Consider the following 12,304-nt stretch of genomic DNA (forward strand, 5'->3'; position numbering starts at 1 on the left):
TTGCGAGTCTTTTATTTGCATCCCGTTTAATGCAATCTCAAACGAAGAGTCTTGATGTCGATTGAAACTACGGGTTTGAAACTCCTCCTGACATGTCCGTGCCTCAAGTGAAGAAACTGTGGCCTTTATCTCAACAAACTACTTGCGACCCACCAAAAAAAAAATTTAAATGCATTTGCCGTAAACTTTGTCCCTCCTGAATTGTATAGCTCTGGAATTTATATGGCTCCTGCTGCCAGAATAGCAAAGAGCCAAAATGCAAATTTCCCCAACACCTGATTCGCTGCCAAGATTTCGGTACACTATGGGGCTAAAAAATATTAACTCAGAAAAATCAAGGCAGCAAAAAGAGTCAGGTAGAGGAACCGTATATTAAACCGAATGAGATTCAAACTTTCACTGTTACCGTAGCAATTACGATCTATTACCAACTAACAAAAAAAAAATCCAGAGTTTTTAGCTCATTTACCTTAAAGGAAAAAAAAATCATTTGGTACAAATTCTTTTTCAAGCATCTTGCGAAGGAAAATGCAATGACTTTTTGTTCTCATTTGCTTTAAGAATAGCCTGAATGATCCGCATTTGGTGAACCCTTGTCTTCCGTTTCGGCGATTAGTTTTTCAGTATGTGACAGTAGTTGCAAATGGACCAAAAGATAACATTTCACTAAACAAACTCGCTGCTGCCATAGGTCTTCCATCCCGCTATAGTCCCGCTAATATATGCCGTAAGTGGCTGTTGTGGGTTTCATTCAGTTTGTTTTATCATTTTGAATATGCATAATTGTAAGTGGCCGTTGGACACCCAACCCGGAGGGAAATACTGGTATTATACCAAAATATGAAGGATAAAAGAGAACGCGAGTAAGATACCTGCATTTAAAAGTCAGAGAAATAACCATGATTGGAACGAGAGAGGGACAAAGTTAAGGATACTATGGACTCAGTATGTATGATTACTCATCTTTTTTTGTCGGTGTTTATTATAGACAGTATTAATATTAGTCTTTTGTAATTATATTTTGAAATCCGCCAATCAACTGCATCTCCCAGTTCATCTGTGGGTATTTACACGTTGGATAATGGATTGGACGTGGATTAGACACGGATGGTGGTACCAAATCCACTCACCCACCCATTGCTCATCCTAAGAAAAACCCAAGAAAACTGAAATGTCAATGGGTTTGACCGTGAGATTTTTTTTTTTTTTTTGATAAGAAAGGTTAAAAGTTTTAATAGAAAAAAGAAAAAAAAAAAGAAAATACAAGGAATGCACTACGACAAGTACAACAAACAAACAAAGTAGCAACAGCCACCATACAACTACAACCAATACACCGCCATAAAGGCAAACAAGGTGATTACACAAATAACTCATAAACCTTCTATTTTCTCTTTTTAAAGGGGTTCTTTTTTCCCCTACCATAATTTTCATTTTTTTGACACCCCTTTCCAACTGATTTTTTCTAGTTCTTTTCCAACTTTGGATTTGGCAAGATTCTCCATGGTTATCTCGGTGTAACTTTTCTTGGCTTCATCTTCCTTAGCTCCTTCAGTCACACCCCTGATCACAGCGAAAAGATTACTCACCTTCAATAAAGTGTCCACCTCTTGAATATTGTTTAAAGGTCTTCTACGAGGGATTTCCTCAAGAGCTTTCACCTTCAAACTTTTCCTATTCTCTAGTCCCATCGTTTCATTGTCTGTTTCATATTCCGGTTCCTCCTCATCATCATCAGTCTCTATTGTAACTTCATCATCTTGTTCTTGTTCTTTGTCCTTGTCCTCTTCTTCTATACCCTACTCTTCATTGGAATCAGTTGATCCATTAAGCCCTTCAATAATAACATCTTCAGGATTGGATTCTAGAACTGAAAACGGATTCAAATTATATGTAGGAATCCCACCATGCTTGTTTGGTTTCTGCTTCTTCTTGGAATGAACAGTCCAAGTTCCTTTTGGGGACTGAATGAATTCAGCTTCCCCATTTTCCTTCTCGATAGAAATTAGTGGCTCGTCGGACCATATACCTAACACACCCCCCCCCCCCCCCCCATAATATCCTCCATCCTATCTTCGGTATCAATAACTTCAAACGAAGAATTGAGGGACTTATGAAGTATGTTGAGAATGGTAGCTCCTTCACTAATCCCAGCAACTGAAGATGGAACTACAGCTCCTTCAGTAATCCACTCTAGTGGATTGTTATCTACGTTTTTCTTTGGAACCCATTTGTTTTAGTTTTGGGTGCAAGGTTGCACTTTCCACTTGAGTAGCCAAAACTCATAGAATGCGAGCATGATAAAGGTTTCCAAGGGTACTCTGCCCTTACCAAAAATTTTCATTGTCAATTTTGCAAGGGATATCAGCATGAAAAGTGCATTCTGCATCCACTTTAACACAAGTTTTGGCATAAGCCGTTCTAGTCTTCAAAGCCGTTTGAGAATCAGTCATTATGGGTTTACCAACTATACTAGATAATCTTGCAAATCCCATTTAATTCCAAAGATGAATTGCAACATCTCTAAGGTTCATCCAGATTGGTACATTGTTAATTGAACCAATATGTTGTTCAATAAAAGGAGACTATGGTCCCATAACATATAACCTTCAGCAGTGAAACAGATCCAGATTCAAGAATCCTAGTTCTATCTTCTTCTTGAACAAATTTAAAAACAAATACATGTTCTCTATGAATAGTCATGGAGAAATCTCCCTTAGGTTTCCATTTTAAAGTTAATTTTTCCCTGAATTTTTCTCTCACAAACTCCATCAAATCTCTTCCCCAGAAAATACCCGAACATGTGGTGGTTATGATTGAGTCACTCATGATCGTAGGATTTGCCGATCCTGTCGCCTGGAAAGAGTAATTCGGGGAGGAAATAAGAGTAATTCGGATTCGTCCAGATGCGATCCTGTAGCAAGTGTCGGCCGTATCTGTTTTTGCTAATTCAGCCCGTATATTGTATCTTTTTGCGTCTATATTTTAAGAAAACTAAAAATATCAGATTCATCTTTGTTATTAACTATTGTTTGTACCCAAAATTACTTTTAGGCACTAAACACGATGATTTGATGATGATTAGGGTTAGAAAGCGTATAAAAAAGATAAATATAGGACACAAAAATTTAACATGGTCCGGCGATTGATGCCTACATCCACGGAGGAATCCCACATGGAGAGTATTGTATTGATATGAGTTACAATAGTTGTGTGTGGTTAGCTAACCTAGGATTCCCTCCCCTTCTTAGCGTCTAGGATACATGTATTTGTATGGTTGATGTAACCCTAATTAGATAAACTTCATGTGCAAGCAACTTGGGCAACAAGACTTCTGGAAACTTCCGGAATCTTCACGGGTAGACGGGCTTGATTAACGGGCTCTCCGTCAATTTATTGACGGTACAAACAACTATCACTTCTGAATTATTTCTACAACCTACACGAACCCTAGATAGTAACTCGAACTTCTAAATCGAAAGTCTGAAATACGAATTCGAGAGCCTACTAACTGCTCAAAACTTAAAGAAACTTAGGACCCCATAACCTGATTCTCTCTTATTCGAATCAGGGTAAGCTCTCTTACTCTCAGGATTTTATAATTAAGGATTTTCTTATTGCATTCCAATTTTTGAAATTTGACATGCCAGTTCAGTTTTTCTGCATATAATGGTTAGGTTTCTTCGAATTAATTGTGATGAATTTCTATTTTCAGGGCGCCAACTGATGCCTAAAATTTACCGATGTGGGTGGTACTCTGTACAGTTCAGAAAGGAGGGCACGGCTGTAAACTGGATCTCAATTAGTCATTTGTGAACCAGGCCCGGTCCTGCCATTCTAGTGGCCTAAAGCCAAAATAATCTTTTATAGCACCTGTTAAGCAAAAAAACGTTATAAATGCAAAATGCTATTTCCTTTTTGATCCCTCATAAATTTGTGTTTTCTATTAGTGGTCTCTTACAAATCTATTGTTTTTTGTTATGCCCTCACATGTGATCAGTTTTACCTAAAATCCTTATTCTATTCAGTTTTGTGGCCCATTTCTTTCTGTGGCCTGAAGCCCAGCTTGTGTTGCTTATATGGCAGGGCCGGTGAACAACTATTTGGGGCAGGAGAAATCAGGGAAGGGAGAATGGAGTTGTTGTGCTGCCGATTGAGGTATTGATGAACAAGGAAGGAATTGCCAGTTGGATTGATGATTATGGTAGGTGCTAATTCGAGGGGTTAGGACATATTTTAGGTTGAAGTTGAGTTCAGGAAGACAGGGAATAATAGGAAAACAATTGGGTAGGGGCTCGATTGATTGAAGGGTTTGAACTCAATTGAGGCCGAGAAATCAGTGAGAGTGGAAGCAATGTTGAATCATGAGGAACATGGCAAATTAACTCGCGTCCGTGTAGGAGAATCATGTGGGGATTTTCAGACCAAAAAAGAAAATAGGAGGAAGATTGAACTGATGCGCTACAAGTATGGTACTATAAATGTTAGGTTGAATTTTTATGCGTGTGTTGATCGAAATTCTGCAGGGAAGGAGCTGTGTTCAAGCATAAGAATCAAATTATATCCGTCCCATCATCACCAGCAACAGGCACACAAGCTGTTTGTATAAATGCACGTGAAAAGTTATTTGAGATAATATCGAAGTAGGCTGGGAAGGAGAAGAAGAAAGGGAATTTGAAACCCTAGAAAATCGGTACCCAGTATTGTCATAATTTAGGAAAGCTTTTCTATTCCGCGACGGACTACGAAGTATAGAAGCACTTTCCAGTACCGCTGCAATTACTACTGATTTTCTTGAATCTATATAAGTAGGTAGCTAGACCTTGGCATGAGACACACAAGAAGATTATTCTAGCTAGCTTTCTTTTCAGTTCTAAGTTTCTCTCGATATTCATTCATGGCAGATCTTGAAACCCATTATCAGCCTAATTCTCCTGTTCGTTCTCCAACTTGTAATACCATCCCAACTGAAGATGAAGATGAAGAAGAACAGATAGTATATGATGGTCCAAGCCAACTCAGTACTCGTAGTTTCACCAATGGAACTACGGATTCTAATCTTATGAATAATGGTTGGGGTTCTTCACTTGGAGCTAGTTCTTCCAAGAAACGTTCAATTAGTATTATTCCTAACATGATCAGTCATGGTTATATGAATGGTCTGGGTTCTTCATCCGGAACTAGTTCTTTTCCTGCTCCTCCTTCCCTCCCAACTGAAGATGAATTGCTCTCTTCTTTTCAAGGATTATTATCAGTCGAAGAACAGAAACTATGTGCTGCATATGGTGCATCAAATTCCATGATAACATCTCCAGGCCAACTCAGTACTCATAGTTTCACCAATGGAACTATGGATTCTAATCTTATGAATAATGGTTGGGGTTCTTCACTCGGAACTAGTTCTTGGAAGTACCCGAGTTTCGAACATTCAACTATGATCAATCAAGGTAATTATGTTGGGAATTCTTTTGTTAATTCTCGACATCATCCTTTCTTTTCTTTGAAGATGCAAGGTTGGAATGATTATCGGATTATGAAAATTATGAATGATGACCCAAGTCTTCTTGATAAACTGAACGGATACGATATACTCAAGTTGGGAAGCCATAAATTAGGTTGCAAGTACTTGATGAAACTTCTATGTAATGAAGGTGAAGCACCGCGACTGACCAGGTTACTAGGCAGCAGCTCGGCAGATTTTTTCAAAGCAATCGTATATGTCATTGCCAAGGAAGTTAACACTAAATCTGGGTAAATTCACATTCAAACCTTGTTTGTTAATGCTTCAGTATTTTACTTTTCAACTTTGTTTTCGCTTTCTTTCTGAATCAATGATGGTTTAACATTGGCAAATTTTTCAGGTCTCGTGCGATGGAAAGTCTCCTGATCAAACTGCTCATGGGAAATCCCATGTTAATCGTTTACGTGTTGCGATCTATGAAGCCTAGCCTATTTCCTGTCATGTTGAACCAGAATGGGAGCCAACTAGTTCAAAAACTTTGCATACATGTGCCAAATATGGTGAGTAAACTATATCCTTTTTTGTGAATTCGATGACGTTCATGTTTCGGATGTGGGATGTCTTACAAGATTTTTTTTTGTCTTTGATAGTACTTGGGGGATATATACGAAATAGCGGTGATAAACTGCATTAAGCTTTCTACTACAGAACAAGGATGCTTCGCTCTCAAAGCTATTATTGATTCCATCGTGGATCCTCTCAAAACTCAGCTGCTATCAATCATCATAGGCGAGGCCGTGTTCCTTTCTGCACACAATTACGGGTACTAAACTCTAAACCTCTATGCAAAAATTTGGGTTGTGTCCTCTGATATCGTAAGTATTTGACGGGTTATTCTTTGGTATTTTGCAGGAATTTTGTTGTGCAACATGTTCTAGAGCGCCATCCTTATACTGCAAGCCTTATATCCAATGAGCTTATAAGCAAAAAATACTTATTTCCACTTTCTAAGAATAAGTATGGCAGTAATGTTGTAGAAAAATGTATTGAATCGAATGCAACCGATGTTGTAGTTTCGCAACTCCTCTCTGATTGTAAACAACTTGTTGAACTAGCTCAAGATAAGTTTGGCAACTATGTCATCCAGAAAGCACTTAAGCTTACAAAGGTAAGAAGTGCTATCTAGCTATTTTTACCGCATTTATGAAAATTTTGCAGACATATAACTTTGGGTAGCATTAATCTGAATTTCGAAAATTGTGTTTGACAGGGAAAGGCATTGCGCCAACTAGTTGACGTCCTTCAGAAATGTTCGAGCGAGCTCGAGAATCATCCAACTGGGAGGAATGTGTATAACTTGATTAAAAGATTCAAATTGCATAAGGAATTGGTTATTGTATGAGTGGTTACAGGTGATGCAATTGTAATGTGAGGCTCCATCTTAGCTTCTAGAGTCCATCAATTTTGTTTGTTTTCTAGTGTAATTGTAAGTTTGTTAATTTGGTTGTAGCGTAGTGATTTCTGTTTTCTGTTTTGGCTTATGTAGACATGAGCTTGTAAAACATTTTGATTATTTTGCAAGTAAATCGCTTTTCTTATTCCTTTTGACTGGTTATGATTGTGCATGAGGCTGTGTAAGATATGGTCCAAACTTACTTTGCAGGATTCAACGATCGGTGACACTTTACCATACAGAATGCAAGTAAAATACCTTAAGAACTCGAGTTATAGCTTTACCAAGGTATTTTAGTTGCGTGCATTCTGTATGCAATCCGATAACCGAACATATATGTTTTCAGAATCCAAATTTATATCGGTTCCCTGCTACAAAGATAACCATGTTACAAATCCGATAGATCCATGGAATAGATAGATTGTCTTTGTTTGATATAAATTTGGTAACCCTGTGGAATTTGGTTTCGTATAGGCAATCTTGCAGCAGACGCCCTTGACCATAACGGCGCCCTCTTAGAGATGGACTGGGCCCAGGACATTCGCCAAAGGTGAGCTCATGAGTTACTGGATTATAAGGACAGAGAGAGTTACTGGATTAAACGTAATAATCTACTACTATTACAAAAGAGTAAATTAAAACCAAAACAAAAAGGTAAAATTACCGGAAATCATGAGCATCAGTTCGATATCTAGATTAGATAAAATCTTAAACTTTGATGCCGCATTGATCTGTTCAAGTACTCAACGCCTTTGTTATATCTGATTATTAAAGATTTTTCTCGTTACTTCTGTTTTTCATCCTGAATTGAACCAGGGTAAAACAAATAATGAGGAAAAACACACCAGCAGAAAGAGAAAATCCCAACAAAACTGAAATGTCAACCAACTCACCAGTGGATTTGACGGTAAGATTGACTGGTGAACTGAGTAGAATTATTGTTGTTTTCCAGAAAAGGTAAGATGGAATTGAAAAAGAAAGCGTCCTGCACAAAAGAGACGAAAAAAGAGCCTACAACAGGACTACTCTCTTAACAATTTACCCAATCGAAAACTAAATTATCAAGCTTGATGTTATAAAACTAATCAACCTTAAATAGATCAGTTAATTAAGTAATAACAATTTGATATCTACAATAAGAGAGTTTAAGGTTTTCCTTCCTTTTTTGCTCGCAATTTGAATGTGATTTCTTTCCAACTACACTGCCAATTAAATACCAAACCGATGACAATATGTATAAAAAATAAAGGGCTTCCATGAAACTTTCAACTTCCACTTCCATGGTAGTTCAATAATTGTTATAAGAAGAACCCAAGCAAGACTCAACGTAAGCGATAGAAATTCTTGTCCCTCTTTTTCTAATGTATATACTTCGACGAGATTCAGAGGCTCCTTAGATCAGTGTAACTAGGGTGCGGATTTAGACCCAGGAAGACACGATCCAGTAACTACTAAACCGATAGATGTATCCTCGACTTCAAAAACAAGTGGCTCGACATCTCTACCGTTGAATTTTTTAAATTCAAGTTTATCTCCTGTACGGCTATTTGCTCTACAACTAAAATCCAAGCACAACCACAAACTACACAAGACGAGGAATTTAGCGCAAAAGTGGATGGTCATATCAACCTTGATAAGTCAATGGGAATTGATACTGAATCATCTATTGCTAAGAAGATTTGCAGAAACATACTTATTAAGTTACAGGGTGTCAATCAGGTAAATCAAAATGATGAAGCTTAACATGATGGTTTGGGGAATTTTGATGTTGATTCAGGAGATGAAGATTGGGTTGCACAAGAAGCTAAAGGTACTGTTAGCTCATCTGATGAACCTTCGCAGACGGAGAGCTTTTTTTTTTTTTTTTTTTTTTTGATCGTGAAAGGAGGATTATATTGGAGAAATAAGAATAGATTACAACCGGACCCAATAATGAAAAGCAAATACAACTCTCAAGTCTCAATGGACTTATTGAGAGACTAAGGAGCTTTACAACACAACCTCAAAGAGCCCATTACAAAGTACTAACTGAAACTGTGAGATAACCAAATGACATTTGGAAATGCCCATTAAGTCAGGGAGCCCATGAGAACAGATACAAACCCTAATCAATATCATCGTTACCAATCTATCCGCCGCCAATCTCCCTGACCACAACAAAGCGATCATCAGGAACCAGCCTTTTTGCCAATTAACATCTGAAGATGAAGATTGGAAGTTTATTCAGTAACCAACACCATTGTTGGTTAAGAACTGAATGTGTGTGAGATGGGTGCAGGGAATTTATCAGTAACCAACACCATTGTTGATTAAGAATTGAAAATTTGAGAGATGGGTGCAAGGGATTTATCAGTAACCAACACCATTGTTGGTTAAGAACTGAAGATTTGAGATATGGGTGCAAGGGGATTTTGATTGATGGCTGGAGATTTTGTTTAGGTTAAGATGAAGGCTTTGATTGATGCAAATTAATTAAGGATTTCACTGATTACATAGATGGGACCAGCAGTACCTCTAAGATGAGGTGAGATTGTAAAGGGAAATGGGGACAAACTTCTTCAATCCAGGAAGGAGGAGACACAGGGAAGGAGAGAGCTTCAAGCTACCATGGAAACCTGATCTTCCTCAGCAACCCGGAGATACCAACTACATGAAAGCAAACCAGAAAGAACTAAAGGCCTGCTCGGATCTAGTCCAAGACTAGATCCGAGCAGGAAAAGCACAGGCGGATTTTTTTTTCCTGCAGTGAAGGTGTTTCTAGAGAGGAGACAAGAGAGAGAAGAGAGAGAAGAACTGTCTTTGAACAAGCTGTAAAATACTACACGGAATATTAGGGGTTTGGGGGAGGATGCTAAAATTACTACTGTGAGGAATGCGATTAGGAGAATAAACCATCAAGTGTAATTATTCAAGAGACTAAGAGCAAGGGCTATGGAATGAGTGTTTTTAACACTCATTTACTGCCAATTGAGTGAGACTGAGTGAAAGAGTGTTTTTTGACCGTGTGAGCCTAAAAAAAGACACTAAACGGTTGATCTTTATCCGTTTGGAGAGAAAAATTCTCTCAAAGCGGCTTAACATTTGCCTCCTCGTACTTTTTCTTTTTTTAATAATAAAACCCTAATTGTGGGTCTCACATCTAAGAGTTTTAAATTAATAAAACTCTAAAAATAGGTTTGAGAGGCAGATTTTCAGCCGCTCAATGTGTTTTTTCTCCAAACGGCTGATTTTTTAGCCGCTTAGTCTCCCCTTTCGCCCACTCATTGGCCCCAATGAGTGTATGAGTGATTATTGATGAATGAGTGGGTGTTCTCACTCCATAGTAGAACCTAATTTGAGCAAATCCAGTGATAATCATTCATATTGAATGAGAACACTCACTCCATAGTCCTTGCTCTAAGAGGGAATTGGTAGATGATCATCTGACTAGATCTTTATGAAGAAATAATGGATGTGATTATGTCTATCTTCCATCTGAGAAGGGTTCCGATGGTATTATAATAATGTGGAATCCATCTATAGAATTTATGGAAGAAAATCTCCCTGGAGCTTTTTCTTTTACTGTGAAATTCAAAAATATGCATGATATTTTTATTTGGTTATTTACAGTTGTTTATGGTGCTACAGAACCATTGGATTATGATCAATTTTGGCAAGATTTTTTTGGTATCAAAATAATATATTTTGAGCCTTGGTTGTTGAGGGGAGACAGGAATGCTATTCTACACCAGTCTGACAGGAATCAAGAAGGTGGTTGTGTGAGAAATAGGAAGAACTTCAGAATATTTTTAAATCTTCGTAACTTGACGGATATTCCAATGTCTAGTGGTTCTTACACTTGGACAAATTCTCAAAGTCAACTAATTTTGAGTAGGTGGGATAGATATGTGTTCGCAGCTGATTGGGAGGAGATATGTATCTCTTTGGTGCAGTTCAGGCTAAGAAGATCAATCTCTGATCATGCTCCAATTTTGCACAATTGCAATGAAGGTACTCTTGGCAAACCACCTTTTAGATTTGAAAATTATTTCCCGACTCATCCTGATTTTCTTGCTCAAAAGAGAATCTTGTGGTCAAGATTGGTTTTTAATGGTAGACCAAATTTTGTTTTAGCCAAAAAGTTGCAAGCTTTAAAACCATTTGTCAAGCAATGGGGAAGGAAGATGTTTGGTTCTTTGCAGAAGGAAGTTGATAAGCTTGAGACTAAAATTGATGTTTTGGATATCTTTGAAGAAATTGGTTTTTAGTCTCAAGATGATTTCACCGACAGAGAAGTAGCAAAAATTGATCACAAAAAAGATTCTTTAAATCTTGCTAGGAAATGGCATGTTAGATCAAAAGGTAAATGGTTAGCAGATGGGGAGAGGAATTCACATTTTTTCATAATAATGCATCTTATAATTAGAAAGTAAACAATATTTATTCTCTTCTAGTTGATGGTGTTATGTGTCAGGACAAAAATGTGATTAATAATGAAGCAAAGAATTTTATGTTAATCTATTAAAAGAAAAAGAGAAATCTAGACCTAGTTTTGATGATTCGGAGTTACCATCTTTGAGCTTGAAACATACAATTATGATGGAAAAACCCTTTGAAGTGGATGAGGTGAAGAAAGTAATATGGAGTTTTGGCAAAAATAAGTTTCCTGGACCGGATGGATTTATAATGGAATTCTTTAGAGATGTTTGGGACATTACCAAGTTGATCTAATAGCTATTTTTAGGGAGTTTAAGCAATTTGGGTGTTTTGACTGGAGGTTAAATTGTATAAATATTATTCTAATTCCAAAATGTGAGGGGTTGTTCCAATGAATAACATTAGGCCAATTAGTTTGATAGGTGGAGTTTATAAAATCATTTCAAAAGTCTTAACTGAAATACTTAAAGTGGTTTTGCCTACTATTATCACTGAGTTTCAGGGTGCTTTTGTTGACAATAGGAAAATAAAAGATGGTATTCTTATTGCTTTTGAACTCATTGATTCAAGGGGGAGAGAAGGAATTGCAGGTCCGCTGGTGAAGGTGGATCTAGAAAAATATTTTGATAGTACCAATTGGAATTGTCTGGATTATACAATTCTTAGGTTTGGCTTTGGAAACAAATGGAGAGGATGGATAAGATAGTGTATATATATCTAATACAAAATTTTCTATGTCCATAAATGGTACAACTTCTCATTTATTCGTAACTGCTAATGAGGTAAAGCAAGATGATCCCATTTCACCTTTTTGTTTATCATGGTGGTGGAAGTACTCTATTTAATGATCAAGAGAGGAGCATCTTCGAGTTTGATTGAAAGGTTCAAGCCAGTGTACAATGACACTGCCTGCACTATAAATCATTTTTAGTTTGCAGATGATCTTATTGTTTTCTTAAATGATGAGGTTGAGA

General features: G+C 37.3%; 1 protein-coding gene across 1 annotated transcript; it reads left to right on the plus strand.

Moving 5' to 3' along the window:
• Nucleotides 1-4,125: 4,125 nt before the first annotated feature.
• Nucleotides 4,126-7,059, plus strand: LOC113329395 (putative pumilio homolog 16). Its single transcript, XM_026576277.1, has 5 exons — nt 4,126-5,751; nt 5,862-6,021; nt 6,112-6,284; nt 6,374-6,629; nt 6,732-7,059. Exons 1-5 carry the CDS (start codon nt 4,898-4,900, stop codon nt 6,861-6,863), a joined length of 1,575 nt encoding a protein of 524 aa, XP_026432062.1. The 5' UTR covers nt 4,126-4,897; the 3' UTR covers nt 6,864-7,059.
• The last annotated feature ends 5,245 nt before the right edge of the window (nt 7,060-12,304 follow it).

The sequence above is a fragment of the Papaver somniferum genome, unplaced genomic scaffold (assembly GCF_003573695.1).
Source record: "Papaver somniferum cultivar HN1 unplaced genomic scaffold, ASM357369v1 unplaced-scaffold_117, whole genome shotgun sequence".
Classification (NCBI taxonomy): Eukaryota; Viridiplantae; Streptophyta; class Magnoliopsida; order Ranunculales; family Papaveraceae; genus Papaver; species Papaver somniferum.